General features: G+C 44.6%; 2 protein-coding genes across 2 annotated transcripts in view; one reads left to right on the top strand and one right to left on the bottom strand.

Moving 5' to 3' along the window:
* Window positions 1-9,033, bottom strand: part of stxbp4 (syntaxin binding protein 4) — a gene marked incomplete at both ends in the record, with an annotated part of 24,756 nt that extends 15,723 nt beyond the window's left edge. Inside the window, 5 exons of the mRNA XM_079182257.1 lie at window positions 1,027-1,101; window positions 2,060-2,129; window positions 2,227-2,322; window positions 2,481-2,554; window positions 8,978-9,033. Coding sequence (XP_079038383.1) covers window positions 1,027-1,101; window positions 2,060-2,129; window positions 2,227-2,322; window positions 2,481-2,554; window positions 8,978-9,033 — 371 coding nt within the window. The remainder of the gene's footprint in view (window positions 1-1,026; window positions 1,102-2,059; window positions 2,130-2,226; window positions 2,323-2,480; window positions 2,555-8,977) is intronic.
* A 3,287-nt stretch (window positions 9,034-12,320) lies between these two features.
* hcar1-3 (hydroxycarboxylic acid receptor 1-3) lies at window positions 12,321-15,643 on the top strand (the record flags this gene model as incomplete). The annotated part of the gene is made up of 2 exons (XM_079182960.1): window positions 12,321-12,710; window positions 14,957-15,643. The coding sequence occupies 2 exons, from the start codon at window positions 12,321-12,323 to the stop codon at window positions 15,641-15,643; spliced, it is 1,077 nt and encodes a 358-aa protein (XP_079039086.1).
* Between the last annotated feature and the right edge of the window lie 4,195 nt (window positions 15,644-19,838).

Raw genomic sequence — 19,838 nt, 5'->3', positions numbered from 1 at the left:
GTCACTACAGTGAGATTGTTTCCTTCTAGTCATACTTCATACATCGACTCTGAACGATGTCATTGTACGTAAATTGTGAGACGAGGAATCAAAACAATAAGCGCACCATTCTTCAGGCTGCAGGGCAGAGACAGGAAGGTATTATGGTGCAGGATGTGGGATCAGACACACAGGACTGAGCTGAAGCGATGACCTCAAATAACATCAAAGACGTCCTGTACAAAGTGCTGCCATGGAAACCGACTCTGCTCGCCGTTGTTTCCGCTGATCAGCCGGAGCAGAAACCCTCGGCGGACGGACGGCGAAGCGTCCCGATTGTGTCACTGTGAGTTTGTCTCAGGCTGACGTGGAAAAGCACCGCGGACAGCAGAGTGCCAGGTCAGTTTACCTTTAACGCTGTCAGCCGCTCAACATTCTCCTCAAGAGTTCACGTCAAGGACGAATTTAAACCACCGACCCGGTTTAATGTCGACGGATATGTCACGACTCTGAAACATCTGCAGGTGTCGAGGGAATAAAAGACGAAAGCTTCTTCAGGAACAAACTGTTTCTTAAAGGATTCATAAACGCAGACTTTTCTTTCCAACACTTTAGGATTCTTCTAGAAACTCTTCTGTATGAGAAGAAGCTTCCAGGCAGGTAGAGTAGTGACACAATGTGCTGGAGTATATTTTCATTTTTATCATTTTGAAATTGTGAAGGAAATAGATAAATAATAAATAAATAATACTAAATAATGAGGTTGCTTCTGCACTAAAATAAAGTCCACGTACACCTAAAACCAACTTTCTTTGTCTCAGACTTCTCTACGAACCCATTGGACTAGTTGTCCTGAAGGTGAACGATGTCATGTTTTAATTCAAACAGGACTGATTTCAGATGAATCAAAATCACCAGAACGAGTCTTCAGTTAACCTCACAAACAGATACACAGAGACAGGATGCATCCGGTGTGTGTTTCACATGTTGGACTCAGAAGAACCTGTGGAGAGGAAACATCCCAGCGAGTCTGTATTTGTGTGTCACCTGGATTCATCGTCTCTGGCGATCAACAGGGACATGTGATTGGAGAGCGAGGCGGTCCTCAGGATCTCCACCGCCCTATCAGGAGGCAGAGAGGTGACGTCATCAGCTGGTGTGCAGTTGAATATAATAGTTCATACAAACAGAACAACACAAATGGTCGACACATAACTAATGCAGATTTGAATGAATATTGCATGAATATTTGAACCAAATCAGCCCGTCCGCACAAACTCAACTCAACTCATCAAAAACTATGACAATCATTAACGTATATTCAGTATTCCTTCAGTAGCTAGCATAGCATAGCAGTGCTAATGCTAATTAATGCTGTGCTAACATACTCTGCTAACGTTTATCTCCTTCAACCTCTCTGAGTAACGAGTCTCACTGTTACACGTTTAACGTGACGAGATCCAGATCCACCGAACCAGAAACCAGAGATGAGTCTTTGGAGTAGAACTATGCTACGCTGTGATTGGTCAGTTTGTGTTTGAGGGGCGGGACTTAGCAACGGGTCAATTGGAACCAGGAGACAACCTCCAGTTCTGAAAAGTGAAGTCAAAGCTTCATGTGTTAAAGCTGCATTCTCTCTAGTGTCCACCAGGGGGCGACTCCTCTGGTTGTATAGAAGTCTATGAGAAAATGACTCTACTTCTCTCTTGATTTATTACCTCAGTAAACATTGTAAACATGAGTTTATGGTCTCAATCTCTAGTTTCAAGTCTTCTTCAATACAGCATGATGTTCATTTAGTAAATGATGGTCCATTTAGAGTCACACAGACCATAAAGCAGGGGATGCTTTAGGGGCGGGGCTACACAGTGATTGACAGGTCTCTACCAGAGACGTATACGGCGTCTCTGTGGTCTCTGTGGTCGACGCTAGAGGGGAATGTAGAGCGTCATAGTTTGAAGTGAAGGGCTGCTGACCAAGCTTTTATATTTGTGGAGTTGGTATTGAGAATGTGTTTACTCATCCTGGGAGACTTCTAAATACCTCTTCTCCTAAAATACCCCTGCAAACACAATCTCACCTCTCATTGGTCGCCCCCACCAGACCGATGTTATTGACATCCAAAATCAGGTCACCTGACTTAAGTCGGCCTGGAACAGAGAGTGACAGACAATGTTATAATAATAACAATAACAATAACAATAACTTTTCCCAAGTACAAGATAAAAATACCAAAAAACGACCTACCGTCCAGAGCTGCCAGCCCACCGGCTATCACCCGCTTGATGTAGATGCCAAACTCTTCTCCCGTCATCTCCCGGTAACCTCCGATTATCTTCACACCTGTGCACAGACGAGCTCCGGTTTGTTAGGAAAACTCGTGTTAAAACAAATAATCTGTTGATGATTTGTTACTGTTTGCCAGGAAAACATTTAAACACTCTTTAACTAGACAACTGACAATAACCGAGAGGTCAGAGATGTCAAAGGAAGAAGCTCACCGAGTCCCTTCTTGCAGTCGCAGAACTCCAGCCTCTGTACGGCTCGGTTGATGCCGTGCGGGCCCATGATCGTCCTGGCAACAAGCAAAAAAAACAAAAACACAACGGATTCATCAACATGCGGCCTCGTCCAAAGCCGCTTCCTCTCCTCACATGCACAAAACAATCAAATCATCGCAGGATTTTGTCATTTTCTCACCCCCTCCCTCCCTCCCTCCGCCCTCCACCCAGCCACATACAAACCAATAAAATCCGTCCCCGTTAAAAGGAGTGCGGTGACCCGAAAGTCAGGAAAACATAAGCGTGATCAAAAATAATCAAAGGAACATTACAAAGCAGGTTGTTATATCCTCGGCGGTCCCTGTGTGCGGAGAGATTTGTTGAAGGTTCAGGTCAAAGCCGAAGAGATTCCTCTGATGTGTTTAACGTGGTGCTGCTGTCTGCTGGTTCTGTCCCGAAGGCTCAGCTCTCCGCCAGAGCAGAGATTGTTTCAGATGCTTACGCATGTGTGTGTGTGTGTGTGTGTGTCACAGGGTTTGTGTAGAGACAGCATCTATTGTTACTGACATGACTTCACAGGTTTTTGGGGCCCTGAGGATAGTTTGATTCCCCTCCATCCCCCAACAAACACAACCCCAAACATTAGGTTTCACTATGAAGAGATGCTAAAAGTAAAAAAATGGCAAGGTGCAGAATTTTGACAAACCTTGTACAACTACCTTTCAGCTAGAATGTCCCTATATATCTATTGTAACAGCATTTAACAACGTTTGGTTTCACGAGTACATGTTTTAGGATCTTTACTGCTGAGACTTCCACTTCAACACAGTACACTATGTGGTCCCTCCAGGTTGTTCTGGGTCCATTTCAGGGGCTCTTGCCAGTTTGACGTGCCAAGGAAAACTGTAAATGGAGGCATCCTGGAGGATCCTGATCAGATGTTGAACCACCTCAGCTGGACTTTTTTTTAACGTGAAATAGCAGCGTCTCTACTCCGGATGTCTGAGCCCCTCATCCCTATTTTCAAAGCTGAGCCCAGACTCTCTATGAAGAGAGCTCATTTCAGCCGCCACGATCGCATTCATTCGGTCGCTACCCAAAGCTCACGACCATAGGTGAAAGCCCTAACGTAGATACCGCCTGTCCATCTCACGATACAATTTTACCCTCAGTAAAAGGGGTCAGATCAGTGATTCAATGACCATATAAAAAAAACAGAAAAGAAGGGAAACCTAAGCCCCATGCTGGAGCCAGACCCGGGAGGGGAGCTAGTAGTAGTAGCTCGGCCGTGCACAACCCGAAAAATCTACATGGAGGCTCTGCTCTGTGGGCCCGTTATAGATATTGGCAATCAAAGGAAAAGAAAGCGACGGCGACAGACTAGGTTTGCAGAATCCCGGCATTGCACACTTGAAGAGTTGTGAAAAGTTGTGACCTGGTAAAACCACTGAACAATTACAAGTGACAGCTGAATAGTCCCAGTTCAGAAAGCAGTATTATATGATTCGTTAGGCCACCTTGAAGTAGTACAACAAACCTGTTTAGCCATTATTGACACATTATCACCTTATGAAGTTGATATGTTGAACGTGTTACCAAACAAAGTTTCCTGTTGGGCTCTGCATTTGATGGATCTGGTCCAGATCATGTAAATGACGATTTAATGGTGACGGATCTGAAAGATTTGCATCGTGACTTGCTAAGTGCTTCAGAAGACTTGGACTTTGAGAAGACTCTCTATTAACGTGAAGACTTCTGCTCAACAGAAATGTGTCTTTGCCAAATAGTTTCAGTTATCTGGGCTATTTGTATCATCTGTTTTAATGGATGTGCTCAAAAACTGCACCGGTCCAGTGAAAACTAAATACACTACCATATGGTACCAGCTCTGTGGAACCAGGTTTGGAGCCAAAAGCACGAGAACTCCTAAATCAATTAGGGATCAGACTAAGAGGCAGAAGTTCAAGAGGCAGGCAGGGATCAGACGGGCTATCAGATTAGACGATCTGGCAGAGAATGAATGGGAACGTACCAATACTGGCCAATGGAGGAGTGGGAGGTCAGATGATGGCAGGCAAACCAGAGCATGAGACACATGAGAATGTGTTGGCTTATAAAATCATACTCAACGATATCAGACTAGAGGTGTACTGTTTACAGGCCCATTCCTATTCTCTATTTTCCAGATCGTCTGTTGTGCTAACGATAACTTTCCAGCCATCCGTCCTGTCCGACCATCGGGACTTCCGCCCCTCGTTCTGACCCGTTTTAGATGAGTTTGCTCGTTCTCATTGTCTGCGTTCAAACCTGTTTCTCTGCTGAGCCATGCGTTCATTTCCCCGTCAGAGTCCTTGTTGCCGCTCAAATTCTCAAAGATCCCATTGTGCTGAATCTAAATGTATAACTGCTTGCTATATACACATCAAGTCCTTGAACCAGGCATCTCTGACGGACCCATCTCTATGTGCTGGACTTGGATCCTGAATCTCCAAAGCGTCTTGTAGCCAGCAGAGACAAACATGGACCTGCGTTCAGGATTGAGTGCTCTGATGTGATCTTGGTTTGTGAGGTGGTGCTGCTCCCATCAGGACCCGGTTACATATACTATGCGTTATGTATATGCGTTATGTAAGGGATAATGTATGGAGAACTGGATGAATAAAGATACCAAGGGGAAGCAGAGGTCACTGTGATCCCTGTGGAGGGGCTTAGTGTGAAATAATAACATCATCCGTCCAAGCACACAAGCCAAATATTGTATTTGAATATTCAGTCACTAGATGAGCCTTCAAGAAGGTCTTGAGGCTTCTGAAAGAAGATGCCTGATTTAAGTTGCATTGATCAGCTAATTTAATTAAAGGTCATCATACGCTCAAACTTTCTTGATCATCAAACAGTTTCCCCTCAAAACCGTTCTACTCGTATGAGATGTTTACAAAAGTGAGATTCAACATGATGGCGCGTACGCGCGTCTCGGATGGTCGGATCGTAAGTCGGATCGTGTTCAGTCTAGAGAGCCACAGCATGGCTGAAGGTCTTCAGCGGTCCAGACTTTAGAAATGAGTCCACGCTCAAACCCCCTTGAACCTGAACCCAAGGAGACCCAGTCCAAAGGGGAGCTGATCGCTGTAAGACCCGGTCTGAAATAGACTCAGAGGATAATGAGATCGGGTTTATGACACTTTGGTGGCCAAGTGGTTGCAACGTCCTGGGTTCTTAGGACCTATGATGTACGTCACACCCTTCTCTCCCCCCATTTCTAAAGCCTCCTCTGTCAAATAAAGGCAAAATGCCAAATTCATAATATTCACAACCACAGACCTGAGACTAAAAAAAAAGGGACCCGACCAGACCTGATTCCATTCAGACCCGACTGACTCCCACAGACTGGATACTAGGAGCTGAGACTTCTTTACTTGACCGGTCTGGAATCCTTCAGCGCTGATCGACTCATCAGTGTCTCTGCTTGTGTGTTTTTTCTTGTTCTATCAAAACAAAACTGTTTTCTTAACATGAACAACCTGAAAGCAGCAGCAGCAGCTCTCTGAGCCCCACGAACAGACAACAGCCGGTCAACGTGCAACCGCTTCCTGTCGGGACACGAGGGGGCAATTAAACTGAGCACTTAATACCTGCTAATCTGCATCACCTGCCGCAAGTGATTAACGTCACACACAGTGACACAGTGACACCGGGCCGGGCTCTGTTTTCAGAAAATAATTATTAAAAAAAGGGTGTGTGGATAAATCAAACCTTGAGCTGCAACAATAAATAAACACATTTATAGAGATATTATTAAAACAAATAATTATTTTTCTCAACATTTTTATTATTATTTAGATAAAGGACAATGTTGTGCATTCAGCAGATTTAAAAAAATTCAATTAAAAAGTTTCACTTATTATTATTATTGTTATTTGTAAAAGAAGAGAAAGAGTGTCGCTGCCAAACTAGTAACTTTTTAAATGTTGTCAAAAATCCACAAAACGCTCTTCAATGTGGAGATGTAACTGTAAAGTCAAATAAAGCATCAGCATGTAAATAAAAAAAGTAGATTATTATTTTCTGGAGCAGGTGTGTCTTTGCTGTTTCATGATGATAATGGAACAAATTAGATCATCAACGGTGCATTCAGGTACCTGATTGTACAGGTATTCTACTTCGTGATATTATTACGTTATGTTTGCAGATGTTACTGGAGACAGAATATTAGTATATTATATAGTATAATATTATCTAAATATTATATTAGTGACCAGGCCGCTCTTCACAACATCAGTTTAATAAATAATGGTTCATTGATAGCGAGTCTTTGTCGGGTCTGAGGGTCGAGATCAGTGGAGGGGATTAAATAAGTTTTATCTGTTTCTCAAGGTTTCAAAGGGTTTCATCAGACCCAAACATCAAACATACAAACTCAACAAGCAGTTGCAAATTATTTCCAATGAACAAGGTCCTTTTGTGTTCGTAAATTTTGTATTTCAATGCATTCTTTGTTAAGCGGACCCTGAAGAAGTGCCTCCTCTGAAGAGAATGGTTTGGTGTTTACATATTTAATATCCTGTGTCTGTTTGCTTTCCCTGACGCGGATCCATATAATGACAGATTATCAGCTGCTTCACTTCAAACAGGATCAGTCATTCAGCTTATTGAGGCGGTTCAATGTGATCTCATCCGCGTACTCGTCATATTTAACCGCTTGAGCAGCCTTTTGGTTTGTATCCTGTCAAAGGTTAGCACGTGGCTAACGTTGTGAAACAGAGGCGAGTAACGTTGTAACACGTGGATAACGTTGAGAAATGGTGACAGTTAACCCAGTTAACATTGTAACACACGCTTAATGTTGTTAAACGGTCGCAGTTAACATTCTAACGTGGTTAATGTTGTGAAGTAGTCTGGGTTAACGCTGTAACGTGTGGTTAACGCTGTAACGTGTGGTTAACGCTGTAACGTGTGGTTAACGTTGTAACGTGTGGTTAACGCTGTAACGTGTGGTTAACGCTGTAACGTGTGGTTAACGCTGTAACGTGTGGTTAACGCTGTAACGTGTGGTTAACGCTGTAACGTGTGGTTAACGCTGTAACGTGTGGTTAACGTTGTAACGTGGGGTTAACGCTGTAACGTGGGGTTAACGCTGTAACGTGTGGTTAACGCTGTAACGTGTGGTTAACGCTGTAACGTGTGGTTAACGCTGTAACGTGGGGTTAACGCTGTAACGTGGGGTTAACGCTGTAACGTGTGGTTAACGCTGTAACGTGTGGTTAACGCTGTAACGTGTGGTTAACGCTGTAACGTGTGGTTAACGCTGTAACGTGGGGTTAACGCTGTAACGTGGGGTTAACGCTGTAACGTGTGGTTAACGCTGTAACGTGTGGTTAACGCTGTAACGTGTGGTTAACGCTGTAACGTGGGGTTAACGCTGTAACGTGTGGTTAACGCTGTAACGTGTGGTTAACGTTGTAACGTGTGGTTAACGCTGTAACGTGTGGTTAACGCTGTAACGTGGGGTTAACGCTGTAACGTGTGGTTAACGTTGTAACGTGTGGTTAACGTTGTAACGTGTGGTTAACGCTGTAACGTGTGGTTAACGCTGTAACGTGTGGTTAACGCTGTAACGTGTGGTTAACGCTGTAACGTGTGGTTAACGCTGTAACGTGGGGTTAACGTTGAGAAACCGAGGCGGTTATCTTCAAGCTGTAAAACCACTCAGTCAGCGTTAAAATAAGAACGCTTCTAACGTAATGACGTCATTTGACTCAGTGGAGCATCACAGGTTATGATGTCGTCAGTAAAGATTACTCAACTTTGGGTTTCACAAAGGTTCGAGTGTCAGTCCCTTAAATAAACGTCTGTGTTGTTTGGGACCAGAAGGGTCATGTGACATTTTCAAACTGCTTGTTGTTCTCTGTTAACTTTCTAAAAACACCCTTACAAGAATCTGTTTGACAATTATTATAACGTATTACTATATATCACCACTGTGGATTAACATAGTTATTATTCCACTAACTGTTCCAGCGCTTCTGGACACAATCAGAAAAATCCACCAGATGTTTACCCGACAACAGAAACATTCACGGTGAAGCTTGAATATGAATCACTATACGAATAATGACTACAGTTAAAAAGAACAAAATGTCCCTTTGAAGAGTAGAAAGTCTCAGACTGAATGTGCTGTTGTTACTAAGAACTCTTGGTATCTCCCTTTAAAGCATCTCTCACACGCATGACCCAGAACCACGAGCGTGCGGACTTAAACTCAGAGGCATCTGCTGGTAAACAGCCACAGATTTCACCTCTGAAGTCTGTGACCCACATGAACTACTGCTGCAGCAGCAAGAGGAAAACAAACGCTGTAAACCCTTAAAGGAGACACATTTTCTGATTTTTTTTTTTAAAAAGGAAAGAAGGAAGGAAGGAAGGAGGGAAGGAAGGAAGGAAGGAACGAAGGAAGGAGGGAAGGAAGGAAGGAAGGAAGGAAGGGGGAATCAGCTTACCAGTAGAGGAGAGACAACCCATCGAATCGCTCGGCGTCTTTTGGGAGGAATGGCATCGCACGACGATCCGAGACAGAAAAAATAACAACAACAACCACACACACACACAAACACACACACACAAACACACACACACACACAAGTGTTAGGGCCCCATGAGGTGGGGGTGAGGGGGGGGGGGGGGTGAGGGGGGGGGGACGCGGATGAGATGAGGCGACGGCGGTTCAAGAGAGGTCGGCGACCGTGACCAGAGTGAAGAAGGAGAGGGTTGGAAATCCGCCTCGACAGAGAGAGAGACACGCTTACCTTTACTCACTAATCCATGCTGATACCCGCCACACACACACACACACACACACACACACACACACACACACACACACACACACATAAGCACATGCACACACACGTCACAGAGGATGTAACTTTAAACATTTTCTGAAGAGGCATGCTGAGAGATTAGAGCATTATAGAACATAAAAGAGTTTCCGCTCTAGAATCACCGGCACACGTTCTGCAGACGGATCCTAACAGTATCGAGCAGCACACGTGGGTCAATACAGGGTCTGAATCATTACTGGGAAATGTTTGTGCGATTTAAAAAGACAGACGGGAGGGAGAAGAGGTGAAAAAGTAAGTAAAGCTAACGTTTATTCTGAAAAGACATGTAATTATGTGACTCGTCCCACACAGACACGGGGAGAACGTGTCAGAAGACAAACTGTTAAAACAGAAAGTTAAATTCAAACTTGTTCCAGCAGGTTTCAGTCGTCGTCCTCCTCCTCCTCCTCCTCCTCCTCCTCCTGGCTCCGCTGTTGATCAGCTGCTACGATCTCATCCAACCACCGGACTGCAGCGACATCCATCGGCAGGACAAAAGCCGCCCCAGTGGAGTTTACACCATCTATCCTGCTGGAGAGAGGTCTGCTGTCAAGGTACGCTTCACCTTCACATTCACACCACAAAGTGTTTCTGCCAGATTAGAGGAACTTCCTGTTTATAAGAAGTGGACGTAGTCGCTGTGACGCCTCTCATTGGTTTGTGAACTGATGTTTCTAACCACATCTGGACTGAGGAGGAGTGACGTAGAGACGTATACGTCTCTGGTAGAGACCTGTCAATCGTTGCCCAGCACTAGTAAAAACATAAAAGCAGTTCAACTTACCACAGCTGCTGTTCACTGAAAGACAGTCCATCCTCCTTTCTTTGTTCACAAAGAGTTTAATACCGCGGTTGTTCAGCACATCGGTTCAGTTCCAGTCAGAGTCGTCCTGCGAACGTGTTGGTTGAGTTGTAGATACAATCGGGTCTCAGCAAAGGTTTCATTCTTAGCCATGAAATGTGCAACGCTTCTCCGACCCTTTGATACGATGTCCAGTTTTTCCGGTCTTGAGAAATCCGTTTCTCCTCCTTAAAAAACAAAGCTAGCAGGGTTTGAGCTGTTCCCTCCTCCGTCTACGCTCCATCAGTCAGTAGTTTGATCTGTTGTCCTGAAAAACAACCCTAAACCTCTTTGGATGAGGTAACAGAAACAACACAAGGATCAAAGAAATTCAAAAGAAATTAAATTTTAATACATTTATTTTGAAATTGAAAATAAATAAAAATGATTAAATATATAAAATTGAAATCTAGATTTGTTTAAATTAGAAATAAATATAAAATGTATATCCAGATTAAAATTTTATATTTTTAATTTCAAAATAAATGCAGAATTCAGAGCATATCTATTGCTGAGGAGATGAGTTTATTACATGTAGTAATGATCTGAATCTTTAGTCATAATGGACGTAGACACTGATGCGTCACATTTAATGGCATCAGCGGTAATCCTGTGATTTCAAAACTTCCATCATTTGTTCATTTGTACCCAGAAAGGAAACTCGTTGATGTCGATGAGCGTTTGACCTGCAGAGTCTCAGCGATGACACATCGGACAGGAAGTGACCCGCTATCTGCTCAGTCTTCAGACAGAAGAGTGACTGAGGACATTTAATGAAGCGTGTTACTCAAGAAGAAGCTCCGGTTAAACAACAGCAGCTTCCTCTTCCTCTTCCTCTTCCTCTCCCTCACCCACATTCTCAAATACTCATTTATTTGCACTTTGGGCTCATTGGAAACTCTTTATTACTGCCAGAAATATGTAAAAAAACTAATAAAATGAACAATCAATCAAATACAAATCCATTTCTGCCTCTAAATATAAGATATACATATATATATATATATATATATATATATATATATATATATATATATAATTATATATATATACAGAATAAAAACATAAACAGTAGTTTCTCTCGTTTAAATGTTGATTTTCAAGTTGTGATTCGAACATCAATAAAGTTCCATTTGGATATATATATATATATATATATTTACATTCAATATATACATACACATTTTATACATTAGAATAAATAACAGAAGTTGGTTCATTGTTAAACACGATGTTCAGTGACTAACAGAATTGATCGTTTATTGTTCTGATGAGTTGATTTTCTGTTTTATATTCGTTACTTTATTGTGAAATGTTCCTGATGTCACGCGTCACCTCACAGTGTGTACTTGTACTGGTGTGTACTTGTACTGGTGTGTACTTGTACTACTAGTGTTGTAACAGGATGATGACGTGATGAAGACGACCACACAGGAACATCCTCCTTTAGAGACATAAATACACCGACAGCAGTTCATCAACTCTTTATGAAGGCTGACTGGTGAGTTCTGGACATTAGAATAAGTCACTTTTATTCATGTAGATTTTATATATATATATATAAATATATTTAACTCTTTAATGTGCGAGATGCCAAAGTTTCACACAGTTTACATATTTTGAAACGTGTTTTTACAGCGTTAGTTTGGTTGATGTAGCTAAATAGTATTTTATTTAATGTTCTTTTCTACTACAAATATATTTAATTTGTACGTTTATTTGCTGTAGTATACTTTCACGTTTATTTTACTGTGTTTAGAGTTGTCAGTATTTTTTTTATTTCGTAAATTACTTTTATTAAGTATTTTTAAAACTGCATATATGTTTACATTATTATAAACCGTTTTATTAAGATGTATCTGTTTTAAAAGATATGAAACAAAATGCATTATTCAGTGTAACTGAACACAAAGTGACTGTGTGTGTGTGTGTGTGTGTGTGTGTGTGTGTGTGTGTGTGTGTGTGTGTGTGTGTGTGTGTGTGACGTTGAAAAGAGGAAGTGGAGAAGTTTCCTGAATCTCAACACTTTCCTCTTTGAGTTCATTGTGTTTTCCTCCCACAGCTGTTCTCAATAGAAGCTGAACATCACTTTCATCAGTTAGAACAGATACACGATATAAAATGTTCTCCGGTCACAACACCACCTCCTCCACGATGAACCTGACCACCCCCCCGCCCGGCTGCCCCCCCGTCGGTATCCAGCTGGAGGGCCTGATTCTGCCCCCGGTGCTCACCGTGGACGTGGTGCTGGGGCTGCTGGGGAACGTGGTGGCTCTGTGGATCTTCTGCTTCAAGCTGAAGACCTGGAACCCCAACAACCTGTTCCTCTTCAACCTGGTCATCGCGGACTTCCTGGCTCTGGTGAGTCTGCCGCTGAGGATCGACGCCTTGCTCAGGGGCCACTGGGTGTTCGGAGACGGTCTGTGCCGGATCAACCTCTTCCTGATGTTCTCCAACCGCTCGGCCAGCATCGCGCTCATGACGGTGGTCGCCATCTACCGCTACTTCAAGGTGAGGACCAGCTGTGAGGACGTCACCACGAATCTACACGATTTAAAGATTTGACACGTCAGCAGAGCGTCTATATTTCAATATGACACCAAAACTAATGTTACAATAACAAGAAGAATAACTGTGTTTATGTAGCACCTTTAAAAACAGAGTTTACAAAGTGCGTTAAAGAAATAAATGAACAGTGAACTAGAGAGATCTAGAGAGAACCAGAGAGAACCAGAGAGATCCAGAGAGAACCAGAGAGAACCAGAGAGAACCAGAGAGAACCAGAGAGAACTAGAGAGAACCAGAGAGAACCAGAGAGAACTAGAGAGAACCAGAGAGAACCAGAGAGAACCAGAGAGAACTAGAGAGAACCAGAGAGAACTAGAGAGAAATAGAGAGAACTAGAGAGAACCAGAGAACCAGAGAACCAGAGAGAACCAGAGAGAACTAGAGAGAACCAGAGAGAACCAGAGAACTAGAGAGAACCAGAGAGAACCAGAGAGAAATAGAGAGAACTAGAGAGAACCAGAGAGAACTAGAGAGAACCAGAGAGAACCAGAGAGAACCAGAGAGAACCAGAGAGAACCAGAGAGAACTAGAGAGAACTAGAGAGAACTAGAGAGAACCAGAGAACCACAGAGAACCAGAGAGAACCAGAGAGAACCAGAGAGAACTAGAGAGAACCAGAGAGAACCAGAGAACTAGAGAGAACCAGAGAGAACCAGAGAGAAATAGAGAGAACCAGAGAGAACTAGAGAGAACCAGAGAGAACCAGAGAGAACTAGAGAGAACTAGAGAGAACCAGAGAACCAGAGAGAACCAGAGAGAACTAGAGAGAACCAGAGAACCAGAGAACCAGAGAGAACCAGAGAGAACCAGAGAGAACCAGAGAACTAGAGAGAACCAGAGAGAACTAGAGAACCAGAGAGAACCAGAGAGAACTAGAGAGAACCAGAGAGAACCAGAGAACTAGAGAGAACTAGAGAGAACTAGAGAACCAGAGAGAACCAGAGAGAACTAGAGAGAACCAGAGAGAACCAGAGAGAACCAGAGAGAACCAGAGAACTAGAGAGAACCAGAGAGAACCAGAGAGAACCAGAGAACTAGAGAGAACCACAGAGAACCAGAGAGAACTAGAGAGAACCAGAGAGAACCAGAGAACTAGAGAGAACCAGAGAGAACCAGAGAGAACTAGAGAGAACCAGAGAGAACCAGAGAGAACCAGAGAGAACCAGAGAACTAGAGAGAACCAGAGAGAACCAGAGAGAACTAGAGAGAACCAGAGAGAACCAGAGAACTAGAGAGAACCAGAGAGAACCAGAGAGAAATAGAGAGAACTAGAGAGAACCAGAGAGAACTAGAGAGAACTAGAGAGAACCAGAGAGAACCAGAGAGAACTAGAGAGAACCAGAGAGAACCAGAGAGAACCAGAGAGAACTAGAGAACTAGAGAGAACCAGAGAGAACCAGAGAGAACCAGAGAACTAGAGAGAACCAGAGAGAACCAGAGAGAACTAGAGAGAACCAGAGAGAACCAGAGAACTAGAGAGAACCAGAGAGAACCAGAGAGAAATAGAGAGAACTAGAGAGAACCAGAGAGAACTAGAGAGAACTAGAGAGAACCAGAGAGAACCAGAGAGAACTAGAGAGAACCAGAGAGAACCAGAGAGAACCAGAGAGAACTAGAGAGAACCAGAGAGAACTAGAGAGAACTAGAGAGAACTAGAGAGAACCAGAGAACCACAGAGAACCAGAGAGAACCAGAGAGAACCAGAGAGAACTAGAGAGAACCAGAGAGAACCAGAGAACTAGAGAGAACCAGAGAGAACCAGAGAGAACTAGAGAGAACCAGAGAGAACTAGAGAGAACCAGAGAGAACCAGAGAACTAGAGAGAACCAGAGAGAACCAGAGAGAACTAGAGAGAACCAGAGAGAACCAGAGAACTAGAGAGAACCAGAGAGAACTAGAGAGAACCAGAGAACTAGAGAGAACCAGAGAGAACCAGAGAGAACCAGAGAGAACTAGAGAGAACCAGAGAACCAGAGAGAACCAGAGAGAACTAGAGAGAACCAGAGAACCAGAGAGAACCAGAGAACTAGAGAGAACCAGAGAGAACCAGAGAGAACCAGAGAGAACCAGAGAGAACCAGAGCTTCTCCTGAAGATAGCGTTCCATCATGACATCATGATTTGCGTTTTCTTTGGCCGTATCACCGGTTTAAACGTTTGACGTGATGACTTCCTGTCCTCTGGCTCCAGGTGCTCCACCCTCACCACCGCTTCACCCGGCTGACGCAGCGTCAGGCCGCGCTGGTGTCGGCGTTCGTCTGGCTGCTGGTCGCCGCTCCTCGGCTCCCCATGCTGGCCTTCAGCCACATCAAGGGCGCCGGCGACGGGACCCAGTGCTTCTTCTTCACCTCCTACAAAGAGGCGTCGCGGGCCATCGTGGTCCTGGTCGCCACGCACCGCGTCCTGACGGTGCTGGAGTTCGTCTTCCCGACGGCCATGCTGCTGTTCTGCTCCGTCCGCATCTCCGGCTTCCTGAGGCGCCGGCGGATGGGGAACCCGGAGAAGGTGCGGAAGGCCATGCGGGTGTGCGTCGCCATCGTGGCGGTGTTCACCGTGTGCTTCCTGCCCACCACGGTGGCGACCGTCGGGGTGTGGGTGATCCGCTCCTACCGGCCGTGGGACTGCGCCTCCTTCTACACCTTCACCCAGCTCACCATCGTGTCCCTGGGGCTGAACTTCCTGAACTCGGCGCTGGACCCCGTGGTCTACGTCTTCTCCAGCTCCATGTTCCGTAGGGCGCTCTGCGGCGCGCTGCCCCGCGCGCTGCGCTGCGGGGAGCCGGACGACAGCGAGAACGCGCCGTCGACGGGGACTCAAACCACCGACCAGCAGGAGCTGAAGTCCACGAGGCCCGAGACAGGAAGTGGAGCCGTGTGACCAGCTTTCCCTCCATCAGATGCTCATGACTCATTGTAATGGTACCGAAACGTTTGGAGGATTTAACTGTTGCTTCATATTTATTCTCATTAGTAGCGATCCAACTTTTTCAAGTTCTGGTTCATTTAGTAAAAAGAAACTTTATTAATCTTATTTTTCTACGTAATTATGATCATTTGTAACTCAAACTATGTATTTGAACAAATGACAGATGTGGATTTGACCTCTGGCCCCTAACATGACCTCTGACTGACTGAGTTCATGTTTTCATGGTTCCACGTTGGAGACGTTTCAGATTCACTGTCATTGTTTCAGACTCTTTACTCTTTGACATAAATTCCTGATGAAAGATGCTTTGTTGTAAAGTTGATGATCTGTTTCAGAGGAGTTTCTGATGGATGAAGGGCTCCATCTAGTGGACACGTCCTCAACTACTCCTGCCTCAGATGTTTGAGCAGTTTATGGAAATGATTTATTAGGAATAAACTCCAAGAGATGAACCGTCTGGTCTTTAAGGTCCTCAACGACAATCATACGATACGAGCACAACTAGACGAAACATTCAACGAAGATAACAAGACAACACATTAAAGTAAAGATTTACATTAAAATTAAAGAAGAAAGAAAATCATACAAATAACAATAAACATCGATGATGATGTGACAGAGAACTCACATCACACGAACACAGAGAAAAGCAGCGTCAGACGATCTGTGATGCGTTCAGGTGCATGTGTGTGTGTGTGTGGGGGGGGGGCTGAGTACCTTCTGCAGCTCAGAGCTGAGGTCAACTCTCAACATAAAGGACACACACACACACACACACACACACACACACACACAGCCTCTGAATGATGGGTTGCTGATTGAAGAGACAGAAAGTGGACACAAACACACCAGTGATGAGGAGTGGGATGATGTGTGTGTGTGTGTGTGTGTGTGTGTGTGTGTGTGTGTAGCTCTTGTCCAGTCAGAGCGGTTGATTGAAACAGACTCAACCATCGTTTTCTCTTCGTCTCTCTCAGCTCATCATTTCCTCTCTTTTCATTCTCGCTCTTATTTTCCAAGATGGCGACGTGACGACTACGTCCACTTCTGATCAACAGTCTGGAAACAAGAAACATGTCGTAAATAAAGCATTTCAGGATCTTTCAGTATGAACACCTGAACACTAACGTGGTGGTATTTTCTGTGCGTGCGCTCACAGACGGTCTGAGGAGAGACCTCCCGCTGTGAGCTCAGCTCGTCCTTCAGAAGGCCGACCGTCTCCGGCACAAAGAGGACGAAGCGCGTTGGAGGCGTAAAGAAACCACGAGCCGCTCTGAAGAGGCTCTTCACCGCCCGCCGGCAGCAGAAGTCCACTCCAGTAATCAGCGGCGCTGCTGCTCTGTGGAAGGACGAGTTTTAAAGACAGAGCAGGACTCTCACCTCCTCACACGTCTCTCTTTACATCTTTATGTGACGGAAGTCTGGAAGCCGGATCACATACAAAAACCAACATGACAAAGTCTAGCTAGACCCCAACTGGGTCCATGCTGCACCCAGACTGACCTGGACTGATCCAGACTGACCCAGACTGACCTGGACTGATCCAGACTGACCCAGAACAGAATCCGTGTTTAATTTAGGCAAAGAAATATTGATTTCTGTGACTAACTGAGATCAGGAGTAGTTTAGATCACATCTATAGAAATAAACCTTACGTCAGGATTTCACATTTGAAAAGCTCGTCAAAGTGAAAAACATTCAACCTTAAAGTGCATTAATGTTATTTAACTAAACGATATGAGAGGGTGAATAAAGGGAACGCATCTTTTAAAACTAGTGAACACTTGAAGATGCACGGAAACTAAACGTATTCATGAAGTTGAATAATGAACATTTTAAAAAGGTATGAAACGCAGCGACCAGCCGCTCCACACGCGTGATCCGTGTTCCTGCTGCAGACGTGTTGGAAGGAAACATCTGAATCATTCGGTCTGGTTTGTTTTATTCGTTACAGATTCAGTCTGAGAAGAGAGCTTGTAAGTCTAAACTTTGACTCGGTTGTGCTTGATGTGATCGTTTGCATGCTAGCTTTAGCATCTTAGACACGAGTCCATGTTGTAGCCAGAATGTAAAGTTTACTTTTTGGGAACTCTTGACGTATTTATCACAATAAAGTAAGACACTTTGTTTCATTGCAGAAACAGCCGATTGATGCATTTTGATGCATGTCACATGTCGGCCAGAGAGTCTCTTCTGGGACTAAAACAAGCGCTCCTTCTCCTCACAGCCACCTCTACAGACGTCCAGTGAGTCAGCAAAACCTTCTGCTTTAAAGACAGTTTTAAGTTCATCAATTCTCAATTTCTTGCAAGAAAATCGTAAAGCTGAGATGTGAGCAAATGGCAAAAAGTTGCCCATAAACATAAAGTGGCAGAACTTGTCATAACATGCAAAAAAAAAAAGTTTGTCTGGTCAAACCATTTTAATGAGCTCACGCTGCAGCAAACAAACCTCACAGAATGAAGTTCCAGTGGTTTTACTCTCAACACCAACTTTGTACGGCCACAGCATCTTTAAGAACAAACGCTTTAAGGGGACGGACTAGGAGACGGTTTTAATGTTAAAGGGAAACCTTGAACAGAGGATCACAACCCACTAAGCAAGACCATCGTCTGCATAGTTACTCAAGAAACATCTGGAGTGGACTTGAAATATATTCATTACACTTTGTGTAATTTTAGTCGGACCAATGCTGATATCGGGCACTTAGTGGAACGGCTTTGGTTAAATGGTCACATGGCAGAATGTGGTTCTATCGAGTTAGAATCTCGACTTTAAATTCTGTATTGTGGCAAATCCCAGAAACCTTTGTTAACCAGTCAACTCTTCACAACTGGACCTTTGGTCTCGCTGAAGGGTACAGATCTCACTGCTGCAGGCAACCTCGAAACGTTTGCAAATATACATGTAAAGACGGTCAAAGAAGATTCCTCTCCTACTTATTTACCAATAGTCCTCGATGGGCAGAGGTTCAAAACAAAGCCGTAATATGAAATAGTTAGGACTAGTAAGGGCCCCATTCAGACCTCCATATGTGGTCTGGAGTCCAATCCCAAAGACTTCTATTGATGCATTTTAAACTCAAGAACTCTACAGTAAATAACACAACTGTATGGTTCTTGCTGTCAGATTATTTTATTAATACTTTTCCAAAACAGTTCCAGGAAGGCTGAAGATCACGTAACAAAGTTCACCTGAAAAACAGGGAAAAGGTCAAAGGTTAGTCATGAACATCATTGAACAGCTTAAACTTCATCTGCTTTGTTTACCTCATTAGACCGTCCCTCCTGGAGTCTGTCTCGGTGGAGGTGGAGGTTTAGGGTAGAACGGGGAGTACCTAGTGTGGGAAGAGACTACGGCTGCTCGCCGGTAGCCATTTCTGGACTGGATGAGTTTGGACGAGTGAGGCGGAGGAGCCGGCATCCAAAAGGTCGGGTCGTAGAACGATGGGTCAACGATCCCTGCAGGCAAAGCCGCCAAAGGCCAACCAGAGGGAGAACCAAAACCACTACCAAGGCTGGCGGTTGCAGGAGCAGCATAAGCATAAGCTCCACCTGTCGGGTTGTAGAATGAGGATTCAGGTCCCGGTGCAGGTCGAGTTTCCAAAGGCCGACCAGGGAGAGAACCAGAACCAGTACCAAGGCCGAAGCTTGCAGGAGCAGCATAAGCTCCACCTGTTGGGTTGTAGAATGAGGATTCAGGTCCCGGTCGAGTTTCCAAAGGCCGACCAGGAAGGGAACCAGAACCACCACCAAGGCCGAAGCTTGCAGGAGCAGCATAAGATCCACCTGTTGGGTTGTAGGACGAGGATTCAGGTCCCGGTGCAGGCCGACCAGGGGGAGAACCAAAACCACCACCAAGGCCGAAGCTTGCAGGAGCAGCATAAGATCCACCTGTTGGGTTGTAGGACGAGGATTCAGGTCCCGGTGCAGGTCGAGTTTCCAAAGGCCGACCAGGTGGGGAACCAGAACCAGTACCAAGGCCGAAGCTTGCAGGAGCAACATAAGCATAAGAACCACCTGTCGGGTTGTAGAACGAGGATTCAGCTCCCGGTTTAGGCCGAGTTTCCAAAGACCGACCAGGTGGGGAACCAGAACCAGTACCAAGACTGGAGGTTGCAGCAGCAGCAGCATAAGGACCAGCTTCG

This window comes from Pholis gunnellus (assembly GCF_910591455.1).
Source record: "Pholis gunnellus genome assembly, chromosome: 21".
In the NCBI taxonomy this organism is placed as follows: Eukaryota; Metazoa; Chordata; class Actinopteri; order Perciformes; family Pholidae; genus Pholis; species Pholis gunnellus.
This window is presented reverse-complemented; position numbering and strand designations above follow the sequence as displayed.